Source organism: Oculina patagonica, chromosome 13 (genome assembly GCF_052425735.1).
Source record: "Oculina patagonica isolate OP01 chromosome 13, crgOcupat, whole genome shotgun sequence".
NCBI lineage: Eukaryota > Metazoa > Cnidaria > Anthozoa > Scleractinia > Oculinidae > Oculina > Oculina patagonica.
In genome coordinates, this window is record NC_135770.1 from 23,877,089 (window position 1) to 23,889,830 (window position 12,742).

Consider the following 12,742-nt stretch of genomic DNA (forward strand, 5'->3'; position numbering starts at 1 on the left):
GCTTTGGAGATTGTTAATAGCTGGAATACGTGTCTTGATGAGCTTTAACTGGCACAGTGCAGACTGCTTTTAAAATTTGTTTGTTTAATCTATTTTTGTTTTTATCCTAATGTTTATTCTACCGCACCAAGGTGTTTCATACGCGATTTAAAAAAATCCAAGAAAACCGAAGATCATATTTTATTTGAGTTCGGGAGTGTTTGAGTCATAATTGGACAAACTCTAGCCAAAATATATATCGAATACTAAGGTTTCCGGAAAACTGGAAAACATACAAATTAGAAAAACCCATTTGCACTGGAAATGTGCAATAATCTGCAGGATTCAACGACATTTAACTCTGAAGACGGTGTTTTAGTTATATGCTATAATTAACTAACAAAATGGACAAAAGAAGTTATCACTTAACACAGAATAGAAATAAGCCTTTCATCAACGTCAGCTTTCAAATCGCTACGGCCGTCCTTTACTTAATAATAAGCTTATTATCATTTTCCTGCCACCCGCCGATACACGACAGCAGATTTTTTTAAAAACCATCAGTTTGTTTCATACAAGGTATTGAGCCATTCGAAATTGAGATATTTACATACTTGAGTCTACAAACGTCTGCTGTCAAACGCTGAAAAACTTTCCTATATTGGCTGAAACTCTCGCGTGTTTGCATAAGTCGCTACATCGAGAGAGAGGATGGCTTCTTTGTCGAGGACACGCGCAATTATCGTTTTCGTCCTTTATATTTTTCTTGGAACTATTTTCCCATTTTGCTGTGGTTGCTTTGGTAAGTATTCATTCAGTGTTTGTTATTCATCATCTTAGTTTGAGTTTTGCAGGAGTTTTTTAGGGAATACAGCCGAAATTGAGGCACGGCTTTTTGTTTCTCTGCTGATATAGTTCTCAAATGCAAGGCATTAAATGTGCTCAAGTAATTACTTTCTGCATTGACGCCTGCCCTAGCAACAGAATCTTAAATGTTAATGGAAGGGAAATGTGCCGAGAAAATTCACGCATTCACTTTCCGCACTCGTTATCCGTTATGTTTCTGGCATTAAATTAGGCCAGAAACCTTTGATTATGCTCGATTCATCTATTATGGATATAAACGATCGACATAAACACAATTTTTCACAAGCGAGATCTCCGAATACTTTTAGTCACATTGAAGATAAAAAGGAAATTTTGGTTAGAAATCTTTTTTATCGCTTTTAATCGGAGCGGTTTGAAACAGTTTTCTAAATAAAAAAGAAGGATGCACTCTAAAAAATAAATTACATTGTTTGCTCGCATTTAATTTTTTCATTTGTGTCTTTTGAAGGCGACGAATGTCGTAACATCGAGTTCAAGGAACCAGTTGACAACAAGGTGATGAAAAATCACGTGATCAGCAGTGCGGAGGTGCTCAATGAAGGGAACTGCCGCTTGATGTGCTATATGGAGCCCAACTGTGTGTCCATAAATTTGGGACCTTTAGTTAAAGGAAAACACATATGCGAGTTGAACAACGCTACAGATGAAAACCATCTTAAAAGTCGACTAAGTTTCACCTATCTGGCCATCGAGGTATTCTAGTGTTATTTAAGTCCTTAAGCTGTTAAGGTTTAATGTTAAAGTAACAAGTTTTAAGGCCTCGCTGCTTCTTAAGTCTAGAAGAAGATATTTCGATACAAAGTGTTCAAAGATTATAAAAAAAGCTACAATCTTCTCACTTAGTTTATTTGATTGCTTTTTTTATTTTTTATTTCTCTTTACAGAATCTTTGTAGCAGCAGCCCATGTTTGAACAATGGCACCTGTCAAGCTGGATTCACCAGTAAAGGTTTTCGTTGTATCTGTCACGCTGGATTCAGTGGAAGAAACTGTCAAAAAGGTGTTTTGAACTGATAATTAATCAAGGAATTTTAAATTTCACTTCTCTCCATTTTATAGCCGAATTTATAGCGAGGTGGCAATGACTACTCTGTTCTAAAGAAGCTAACATATATTTTTTGTTCTACTTCTTCCAGCTGCAAAGTCTTGCAAGGAACTGTATGACGAAAACAAGTAAGTTATGAGTAAAAGTCTCAGTAAAAGTGTTCAAAATGCGTTGCAGGAAGTAACTCCAAGTCCGAGAGGTCTGGGAGCAAATGTCTGGTAATCAATGTTTCCTTTGTAGCAAATATTCGACTCACTCCACTGTGGTTGCCTCGGTAGCTCAATGGTTAGAGCACCTTTCATGAGATCGGGGTGTCGTGGGTTCGAATCCCGCTCGGGGAATCTTATTTTTTCCAGCATTTGTTCTGTTTATATATAGATGGACACATCAGAGTTTACCTCTGTGATGATGAACAATTTAATATGAAATAGTTCGTTAAAAATATCGATAATTGGTTTGTTACTTGAAAATGACACGTTTCGGTAACATTTAGCGATGAAAAAAGGGTGCCAAGGTGTTGTAAAACCAAGCTAAAGGAACTAGACGTCAGATCTCCAAAAGCCACATGGCCAATGCTTCTATCAGCCCATATATCATCAACCACTTTGAGGGATTTTTAAGGCTAAAGCCTTTAAAACAAATTACTGCACTATCTCTTGTTAATAGTCGTTTTTATATTCAACAGGTCGAGGGTTAGTGAGCTGGTTACGCTCCACTTTGACTCAAAGCCAACTACTGTTCTCTGTCACTTTGGAGATTTTGGATGTGGAGATGGGGGATGGACACCGGTCATGAAGATCGATGGCAACAAGGTATGGAATTTGTCCAGTCTTTATAAGTACGGTAAAAACCCGCGAGTAAGGGCCTAATTTTTTCAGGTCAGCCTAAATAGGTTCTTACATAAAGGATAATTAACACAATTTTAGGCTATTTAGGTTCGATTCTTAATAGACTCTTATTTTCTGAAGAAAAATTTACATTGTTGCTAACAGAATTTTTAGTGGTATTCGACCTATACCTTGTATAAAATTTGCATACCGCATAAGTGTTTATGTAAAAATGAAGCACTAATACATATATTATGTGGTTTATATTTTATGATTGTATCAATAAGTACTTTATAATTTTCAACTTTGGCATTTAAATTGCAACTGGAGTGATAAGGCTCCTAGGTTACTATCTCCAAAGAGGATCCAGAATGTCGGCTTATCTTATTTTCCCAAAAGTAAACATTTTTAATCCATTTTAACCAAAAAAGAAACCTATTTCCAAATTTTAGGCTAAATAGGTTCTTATAAAAAGGGGGTCTAATCTGCAAATTTTAGCCTAACAGGTTCTTAAATGTTAGGTTCTTACTCGCGGAGTTTTACTGTACTTACTGTACTCACGGTATTCTGTTTGCCTAAAAATACTTTAATTACACCTTTTTAATAAATAAATATAGAAGTCTTCCTTTAAATAAGTAAATAGCATTGATAAACTTCAGAACAAAATTTTTCCCGACTTACCCATTTTTAATATAGCATAACATTTGAAAACGATTTTATTTGAAATCTTTTGAGATCTAAGTTAAAAAAATAACTTTCGTCGGAATGTTTTATCAGAGATATAATTTATTCTATTCCTTCTCAAAGCACCTTCCATTAGAAGTCTGGTTACTGGGATGGTAAAATCAACACGGCCTTCCTAGAGGGGAGACTAGGATAGATACACAGAAGACCAAGTGGAAAACAGTAAATGAACAGACTACAGTAGCTAGAGTACCACTTTTACTTTGTATTTCAGAAAACTTTCCATTACGATTCTAACTTTTGGAGCAACGGGACTGGATACAATCTTCCCGGAGGCAAGAGTGGGTTTGACGCAGAAGAGACCAAGTTACCGAGCTACTGGAACACATCCTTCTCCAAGATTTGTCTTGGTATGAAGATCGGCCAACAGATCAACTTCATTGTCATCAACAAGCAGGCCGACTCTTTGTACTCATTGATCGCTGACGGGCAATACCGCGCCACCTATTTGGGCCGTAACATGTGGAAGACGCTGATTGGTTCAGAGGCGTCTTTGCAGCTCAACTGTAACAAGGAAGGGTTCAATGCCGTAAGTACAAGGTCTTCCCATTCTAAAGCAAGAATCGGTTTCCTTGGTAACAACGAAAATGACTGCTCCTCGTGTAATTCCAGAATCGGGTTTGGTACAGGAGGATATCCTGATGACTCCAACACGTGTGGAAACACGGCTAAGTGGCAACCAGATAATGGAGAAAAACACATCAAAGCCATGGGGTACATTTTGGTATGCTGACAAGGAAAGTTATAAAGTTTCACCCAAAGAACTTTTGAAGCCATATCGGATGTTACATCAAACACTTAAATATAGTTTAGAGCATAAAAACAATGAAACACCTTAAAATAATTTTTGTTCTGGTTAGAAGTTTCTTGCACTTACGAGTATAACTACAGAAATACATGTATCACATACTAGCTGATAGTGTTTGACAAAATTTGTCTTGGCATGAAGATCGGCCAACAGATCAACTTCATTGTCATCAACAAGCAGGCCAACTCTCTGTACTCACTGATCGCTGACGGGCAATACTGTGCCACCTCACTGGGTCGTAACACGTGGAAGACGCTGATTGGTTCGCAGGCCTCCTTGCAGAGCAATTGCGTAACAAGGAAGGTTTCAATGTTGTTAGTAATAATCCTTTGCATTCCAAAGCAAGAATCGGTATCCTTGGTAATAATCAGAATCACTGCTCATCTTGTGACTTCAGAACTGGATTTGGCACTGGAGGGTAACCTGATAACTCCAACTCGTGTGGAAACGTGGTCATGACACAACCCAGACAATGGAGACAGACGCAGCAAAGCCTTGGGATATGTTTTTGTACACTGACGAGGAAAATAACAAACTTTCGAACTCTAGCGCATTGCCAGCACTAATTGAGAACACTAACAGAAAATGCTCAAAGTAAAATAAAATTACCATAATTTAAAACTCTTAAAGCTAAAAATTTCTGAAATTATTCATATTTGCAAGAATGAAATTAAAATAAAAAAGACAAAATCTAAAACAAAAATAGAGCCAGAATAACACAAGAATAAAAGAAAAAAAGAACGAATAACGAATAAAAGATTACACGAAATGTATACAATGTCTGAAAATGAAAAGTATTTTGAATTGAAATTTGTTTTTCATTTTCACTCTTTGGTAGTCCGTGTTGCTCTAGATGCCCATTTTCGGTTGGTTTTAAATGTCGGGTTTTTACGGCAATGTTCAAGCTAGTGCACTCTGTAAATAACATACCGGCACTCTGTAAATAACATACCGGTATATTAAACACTGTAAAAACATCAATTTCATCCAACTGACTCCAATGCATCGGCAGGCAGCCTAAAGGTCTGACTTATTCTCTGTAATTATGCTCATACATATATGTGTGTCACGCTGGGCTTTAACTGGCACAGCGCAGGCTGCTTTTAAAATTTGTTTAATGTATTTTTATTTTTATTTTTTTCAAAATTAATGTTTATTCTAACGCACAGTGATGTTTCATACGCCATTAAAAAATTCCAAGAAAACCGAGGCTTGTATTTTATTTAGTTTTCGGAGTGTTTGAGTCATAATTGGACAAACTCAAACCATTATTTTGAACATATGAACTAAAAAGACCCAATGCACTAAAAATGTGGAATTATCTGCGGGATTCTACGACATTTTAAGACAAAAAATACGGAATACCAGTATTATTCTGTAACTATCTAATTTCCACTTAGAAAAGGGAAGTTGGCACTTAGCAAAGACGAATAAAAATTAACTCTTTGTAAACGCCACCTTTCAAATCGCTATGACCGCTCATAATAAGGTAATTCCTAGTAAAAAATAAAGAAATTAAGTTAAGTCAATACGCGGACGACACAACTTTAGTTCTAAATGGGTCAAGAGAATCTTTACTAAATTGTCTTCAAACTCTGGATGATTTCTACAAAGTCTCCGGTTTGAAACTAAACGACAAAAAAACGGAAGCTCTATGGATCGGATCAAAATGTGGTAGCTCTGAAATATCACTTCCTGGAAGAAACTTTAAGTGGCCAAAAAACAAAGTAAAAGCTCTTGGTGTTTGGCTTTCAATTGACGCGAAAGAAACTGCGGCTTTGAACTACAATGAAAAATTAGAAAAGGTAAGGACTGTCTTAAGCTGCTGGAAATATCGCAGACTCACACTAATGGGCAAAATAACAGTCCTGAAGAGTCTTGTCGCCTCTCAACTCGTTTATGTATTATCGCCTTTACCTTCAAATGAGAAAGTCATCAAAGAAGTAAACAAACTTTTCTTTTCATTCCTTTGGAATGGAAAACCAGATAGAATCAAACGAAATGTTATCATTAATGACTACCCAAGCGGAGGCCTCAGAATGATCGATATTGAAAGTTTTAGCAAATCCCTGAAAGCCTCGTGGGTTAAAAAATATTTAGATGAAGAAAATCATGGTAAATGGAAACTTTTTTTTGATGTGGAGCTAGACAAAAGTGGAGGTCCAATAGTCCTTAAGGGCAATCTCAACACGAAAGACATAAAGAAATTTCAAATTAAGGATACTTTTATCAAAGAAGTACTGACAATCTGGTCGGATGTTAATTTTGAAGATGAAATTAAATCTGAGAATCAGTTCCTTAACCAAAACTTATGGCACAATTCAGTGATCAGAATTGATGACCGTCCTGTCTTTTACTCTGAATGTTATCATAAAGGTATCACAAAGGTGAAACATTTGAAAGATGGCTCAAATAATTTCTTATCCTATTTTGAACTACAAACAAAATTCAGTCTTAAAATTTGTCCTCTCAGATACTATGGACTCATATCGGCCCTTAAACTGCTCTGGGACGCACACAAAAACAACCTTATTATGACAGACTCCGAATACGAAACCTTTTCGGAAACGTTAATAAAATCGCAACGAACAAGCCCACCAGTGTATCAGAAACTGATATCCAAAAAATCTACGCTTTCTTCCCAATCTCAACGGAAATGGTTTGAAGACTGTAATACAGAAGAAACAAAATGCATTAAATGGAGCGATGCCTATCAATTAGCCTTTAAATGCACCAAAAGCACAAAACTTATTGAGTTCCAATTCAAACTTTTACATAGGCGAATATCAACTAATGAATTCTTAACAAAAATTGGAGTACAAGATGACCCAAACTGCTCTTTCTGCAAAGAAGAACCAGAAAAATTAAAGCATCTCTTCTGGTCGTGCTCCAAGGTGACCTCCTTTTGGAACTCCTTAACCGAACTGCTAAAATTATCTAAAATATTTCCAGAACACTACACAGTAAACATCTCTGTCGCCTTAGGATTGATACCGGACTACTCAAAAAATCATCGCCAAATTAATTTCTGCTTTCTACTGGCCAGACACTTTATTTGGATTTGTAAAAATAAAACAAGACCTCCTAAAATAGAAAGTTTTCTACTTTATCTTAAATCGATCTATGTCGTTGAACAAAGAACAGATGACACAACCAACAAAAAGTGGGATTTGCTGGAAAGCCTTTTAAAGAAGAAATAAAATAAATGAATAAAAACTAATCTCTTTATCTTCACCCTCCCTAGTCGAATATACACAATATATTAGGCTCTAAGGTCCTCTGAACAGGTAATTCCTTCAACGCCCTTCAAGCCCCTCTCAATGACTGACAGAAACAGTTAAAATTTTTGAACAAAATGTCGGTAAGATAAAAATGGCGCAATTTGATTTAGTTTTTATAAGTTACCATTTTTATTTTCATTATCTTTAATAAGCCAAAAGTAGTTGTAGTTTTTTTGCAAATGTATTAAAAGAGATAAATTGTATTGCGCTGTTATAAGTATAAATATTAAATTTTAAGAAATTGAGTATTGTATTGTAAGTAGTGTGTTGTAAACAGTTTAATTGTCATGTAGGTAGTGTAAGCAGTGTATTGTACTGTAAGTAGAGTAAGCTTTGTATAGTAATGCGTAAAGCCTTGTATAGTAAGTAATTAGTAGCGAACATGTCACTTTGTAAGAACGTTCTGTGTGTGTTTTGCAATAAAAAATAATAATAATAATAATAATAATAATAATAATAATAATAAGGTAATTATTTTCCTGCCACCCGCCACTGCACGACAGCAGCGTTCTTTAGAAACCATTAGTTTGTTTAATACTAGGCATTAAAACCGTTATTAATTAAGCCACAAACATCTGCTGTCAAAAGCGGAATAACCGTGCTATATTGCTGGTCGAACCTCTCGCGTTTAGCATAAATCGCCACATCCAGAAGAGGATGGCTTTTTTGTCGAGGACTCGGTTTGCAATTATCGTTTTCGTCCTTTATATTTTACTTGGAACTATTTTTCCTTTTTGTTACGGTTGTTTTGGTAAGTATTCTTTCCTTGTTTGTAACCCTTTGTCTTATGGTGGATTTCCACTGACGCGTATTTTTTTACGTGCGGGAAAAATTTAGAGACAATGTGTGAAGGACTTGCGTGAACGTTTACGCAAGCCGTTCATACATTGTCTCTAAATTTTTTACGCACGTAAAAAATTACGCGTCAGTGGAAATCCACCATTAGTTTGAGTTTGCATTTTTTTTTCACAGCCTAAATTTCAGACATCTTTGCTGGTCTATGCGATCAGACGAGACAGCTGAAATTCAGGTTAGGTTTTACATCATGAGCTCTGCTGAAATTGTTTCATACGCAAGGTAACAAATCGGCTCCAGTAGCACTTTCTGTATTGTCGCCTGCCCTAGCTATAGAATCTTAGATGTTGGTAACAGACAAATGTATCGAGAACATTCAGTGTTACCCGCATTTACTTGTTATCCGTTACCATGCACGTTATCTGAGAAATATAGAATACTCTTTTCTTAAGGAAAGCTGACATTTCTGGGTATGTTCTGCGAAAAAGTTTGTTTTGCCTATTAATCAGGTCGCCGGATTACGTGATCAATATGAATGATGCGTGACACGTGATGCAAGGAGTTAACACAACTTAAGACAAGCAAGGTCGACCTCTGAACACTTTTGTCGAATTAAAGATAAAAAGAAAAGAAATGTTAACCTGGAATCTTTTAATCATGAATTAATCAAAGCGGCTTGGTCTTTTCAAAAAGAGAAGAAAGATGCACTGAAAAACATTAACCATCGCATTCAATTTTAAAATTGCGTCTAATTAAATTCGAGAAACAATGCGAATGGAGTGCGATTAATTCAGTTAATTTATTCCGCCGCAAGCTAATGAGATTACACCGCAAAAAAGAGGAGTAAAATATCCCTACTATACTTTTCTTGAAGGCGGCTTACTGAAGATAAAAAGTACAAAAAATTCTCGATAGATCATATCGTTTTTTTTCTCGAATTTCCTTTTTTTTCAAAATTAAGTTTAATTTTCTTTTTTTCTAGGTGACGAATGTCGCAACATCGAATTTAAGGAACCAGTTGTCAACAAGGCGCTAAAAAATCACGTGATCAGCAGTAAGGAGGTACTCAATGAAGGGAGCTGCCGCTTGATGTGCTATATGGAGCCTAGTTGTGTGTCCATAAATTTGGGGCCTTTAGTGAAAGGAAAACACAAATGCGAGTTGAACAACGCTACAGATGAAAACCATCTTGAAAGTCGACAAGCTTTTAACTATCTGGCCATCGAGGTATTCTAGTGCTATTTAAGTCTATAGTTTGATGTAAAAATTTAGGTTTGCAAGGCCCCATTGCTTCTAAGTGTAAAGGGAAGCCTGAGTCAAGCGGCCCATACTGGGGGAGCTTATCCCGGTTTCAGTAGCATTAAGCAGCTAGGAATATTTCTATTCCCCCCTGAATGGGATGCTATTCCATCGCAGGGTACCCCCCAGCATTATGTAGCCGGTACTCATTTATACACCTGGGTGGAGAGAGGCACTATGAGAGTAAAGTGTTTCGCCCAAGAACACAACACAGTGACCCCGGCCAGGCCTCGAGCCCGGACCGCTCGATCCGGAGTCTGGCGCGCTAACCATTAGGCCACCGCGCCTCCCATGCTTCTAAGTGTAGAAGAAGATATTTCGGTATGTTCAAAGACTATAAAAAAGCTACACATTCATCACTAGGTTTATATGATCTTTTCTTTTTATAAATCTTTCGTGATAGAATCTTTGTAGCAGCAGCCCATGTTTGAACAATGGCACCTGTCAAGCTGGATTCACCAGTAAAGGTTTTCGTTGTATCTGTCGCGCTGGATTCAGTGGACCAAACTGCCATGAAGGTATTTTGAACTGATGTAATTAATCAATGAATATCAATTACCCTGCGAATTTCCCTGCCAAGTGCCACTGACTGCCCTGTTCAAGAGAAGCTGAGGTATGTTTTTTATCTTATTTTTTCCCAGCTGCAAGGTCTTGCAAGGAACTGTACGACGGAAACAAGTAAGTAATAACAGTTTCATGCAGTAAACTGCGTTGAGGTCATTGATATCAAAAAGTTAGTTAACATTTCGTTAATGAATCTGTTTCAAAAAAATGACACACGTATTTTTTCCACATCTAGAGTTTAGTTTATTTTTGAGAAATCATGACCTCAATCTAGGAAATTATTAGGAGCAAATTAGGAAACAGTTGATTATAAAGCTCAACAAAAATTGATGTCCGAAGAGATCGAAACGTTAGTCCCTTATAAAACATGGACTGTGGTCAATATTCTGTTACTCCATGAAATGTCAACCACTCTGAGAAATTGTAAGTCTAAAACATTTACAATTAATTTCTGCACTAACTTTTGGTAGAAACGTTTTTATATTCAACAGGTCAAGGGTTAGTGAGCTGGTAACGCTCCACTTTGACTCAAAACCAATTTCCGTTCTCTGTCATTTTGGAGATTTTGGATGTGGAGATGGAGGATGGACGCCGGTCATGAAGATTGACGGTAACAAGGTATGACATTTGTCAAGTCTTATAAATATAAAACCTGTTGAATTTCGCGGTTTCCTGTTATTTCTCTCACTTTGGTAGTAAATAACTGTCGTATTCCTCCGTTTAATTAAGACAGGCTTGAAAAATGTTTTGGTTGCAACGAACTCATTAATAAAGACAAAATGTCCTTTTGACATGGTTTGCACTTCAATAAAAAAACGGTTTACCTGGCCATTGACTTATATACTACCCATTCAAAAGTCTATCGGATACGACACAAAATCTGTAAGGGTTTCTTTGTCAAATCTCATTAGATCATGCAGAAAATAGGGTAAAAAAGTTTGAGAATACCTGGGGAACATTTTGGTGCAGAAATCATTTGTCCTTCAGACCCATCGGGCTCGCCAAAATACTGCAAGTCTCTTGATAACATACAGTGATAATACACACTAAAAGGTAAATAAGACATGTTTATTTCATTTATTCTTAGAACACTTTTCACTATAACAAGGGATACTGGAGCGATAAAAAGGAACATAACCCTCATGGAGGGACGACTGGGTTTGACACTCAAGAGACCAAGTTGCCGACCTACTGGAACACACCCTTCTCCAAGATATGTCTTGGAATGAAGATCAGCCATCAGATCAACTACATTGATATCAACAAGCAGGCCAACTCTCTGTACTCACTGATCGCTGATGGGCAATACCGCAACACCTCACTGGGTCGTAACACGTGGAAGACGCTGATTGGTTCACAGGCCTCCTTACAGACCAACTGTAACAAGGAAGGGTTCAATGCTCGCTGCTCCCGGGGTTCCAGAGCAAGAATCGGTATCCTTGGTAACCAAGAACATGACTGCAACAGCTGTGATTCCAGAATAGGGTTTGGTACAGGGGGGTGGCCTGACGAAACCATCACGTGTGGAAACGCGGCTTCACATGGGGCAGATAATGGAAACAAACACATCAAAGCCATGGGATATATCCTGGTGCACTGACAATGAAAACAATAAACTTTCAAACAAACCACTTCTAAAGTCATATCAGATGTGACTTCGTACACATAAAAGTAGTTAGGAGCAAAAAATGACCGAAAACGCTGAAATGATTTTTATTCTCAATAGAATTTTCATCACACATAAGTAAAGGGGGACTGAAGGGGTAAAATGGGAACTAGGATTTGGACAAATTTTCATTGGAAGAATGGGATTGGAATCACTGGGAATAAGAATCACAGACAAAAAACAATAGAACTGGGATTGGGATTTTGAACATTTAGAAAAAATAGGCTGGGAAATTGTATTTATACCCCACTCCAAAACTTTAAATTATAACCACAAGAATATCAAATAGCTGACAGTGGTTGTTTACCTTTTAGCAAAAAATTTCGGAAATTTCGGTTGAGATGTAAATGGTAAAGCTATTTTGGTTTTCACGAGCGAAAAATTCCAAAGGAAACGGGACCTCTTAAAAGGTAGTAAAATTTCACGAATTTCACACGATGGGCACAAAGTTTCGTTTCGTTTTTGATACTGGCTACCTGAAATTTTGCATAAATATAGAACTCGTCATTCTGAAAAATCGTATGTTTTTTGTTTTTCGAATTTCGAATTTTTTGTCGGGAAAATGACGTCACAAAGTTGGCGCCAATTTTTTTTAATTAGTATGGAACATTTTTTGACAGTTTCTGAAAGAACTTGTCGCAAAGATCTCGAAACTGAAAATTTTTCTGAGATATGTCAATCTAATCAAAAAGTTATCGCTAATTGAAGTTTGAATTTCCCGCCATTTTGTTACTAAAAATAGCTCAAAATGGCGGAAAACTCAAACTTTAATGCACCATAACTTTGGTTTGGATTGACATATTTCAGAATTTTTTTCAATTTTAGGATCTTTGCGACAAGTTCTTTC

The 12,742-nt window shown here is 36.7% G+C and overlaps 3 protein-coding genes across 2 annotated transcripts; all 3 read left to right on the plus strand.

Moving 5' to 3' along the window:
* Positions 1 to 12,742, plus strand: part of LOC144636392 (putative skeletal organic matrix protein 5) — a 73,711-nt gene that overhangs the window by 32,645 nt on the left and 28,324 nt on the right.
* Positions 721 to 5,616, plus strand: LOC144636441 (uncharacterized). The gene is made up of 6 exons (XM_078495653.1): positions 721 to 781; positions 1,316 to 1,560; positions 1,752 to 1,866; positions 2,003 to 2,039; positions 2,597 to 2,723; positions 3,697 to 5,616. Exons 2-6 carry the CDS (start codon positions 1,366 to 1,368, stop codon positions 4,213 to 4,215), a joined length of 993 nt encoding a protein of 330 aa, XP_078351779.1. The 5' UTR covers positions 721 to 781; positions 1,316 to 1,365; the 3' UTR covers positions 4,216 to 5,616.
* On the plus strand, positions 5,622 to 12,481 carry LOC144636400 (uncharacterized). The gene is made up of 7 exons (XM_078495605.1): positions 5,622 to 5,779; positions 8,039 to 8,322; positions 9,349 to 9,593; positions 10,069 to 10,183; positions 10,307 to 10,343; positions 10,721 to 10,847; positions 11,317 to 12,481. Exons 2-7 carry the CDS (start codon positions 8,229 to 8,231, stop codon positions 11,827 to 11,829), a joined length of 1,131 nt encoding a protein of 376 aa, XP_078351731.1. The 5' UTR covers positions 5,622 to 5,779; positions 8,039 to 8,228; the 3' UTR covers positions 11,830 to 12,481.

Coding starts and splice junctions, on each gene's coding strand:
- LOC144636441 (XM_078495653.1), top strand. CDS start 1,366: ATGAAAAATCACGTGATCAGCAGTGCGGAGGTGCTCAATGAAGGGAAC. Junction 1,867..2,002: donor TGGAAGAAACTGTCAAAAAG/GTGTTTTGAACT, acceptor TACTTCTTCCAG/CTGCAAAGTCTTGCAAGGAA. Junction 2,724..3,696: donor TGAAGATCGATGGCAACAAG/GTATGGAATTTG, acceptor TTTGTATTTCAG/AAAACTTTCCATTACGATTC.
- LOC144636400 (XM_078495605.1), top strand. CDS start 8,229: ATGGCTTTTTTGTCGAGGACTCGGTTTGCAATTATCGTTTTCGTCCTT. Junction 8,323..9,348: donor TTTTTGTTACGGTTGTTTTG/GTAAGTATTCTT, acceptor CTTTTTTTCTAG/GTGACGAATGTCGCAACATC. Junction 10,344..10,720: donor GAACTGTACGACGGAAACAA/GTAAGTAATAAC, acceptor TATATTCAACAG/GTCAAGGGTTAGTGAGCTGG.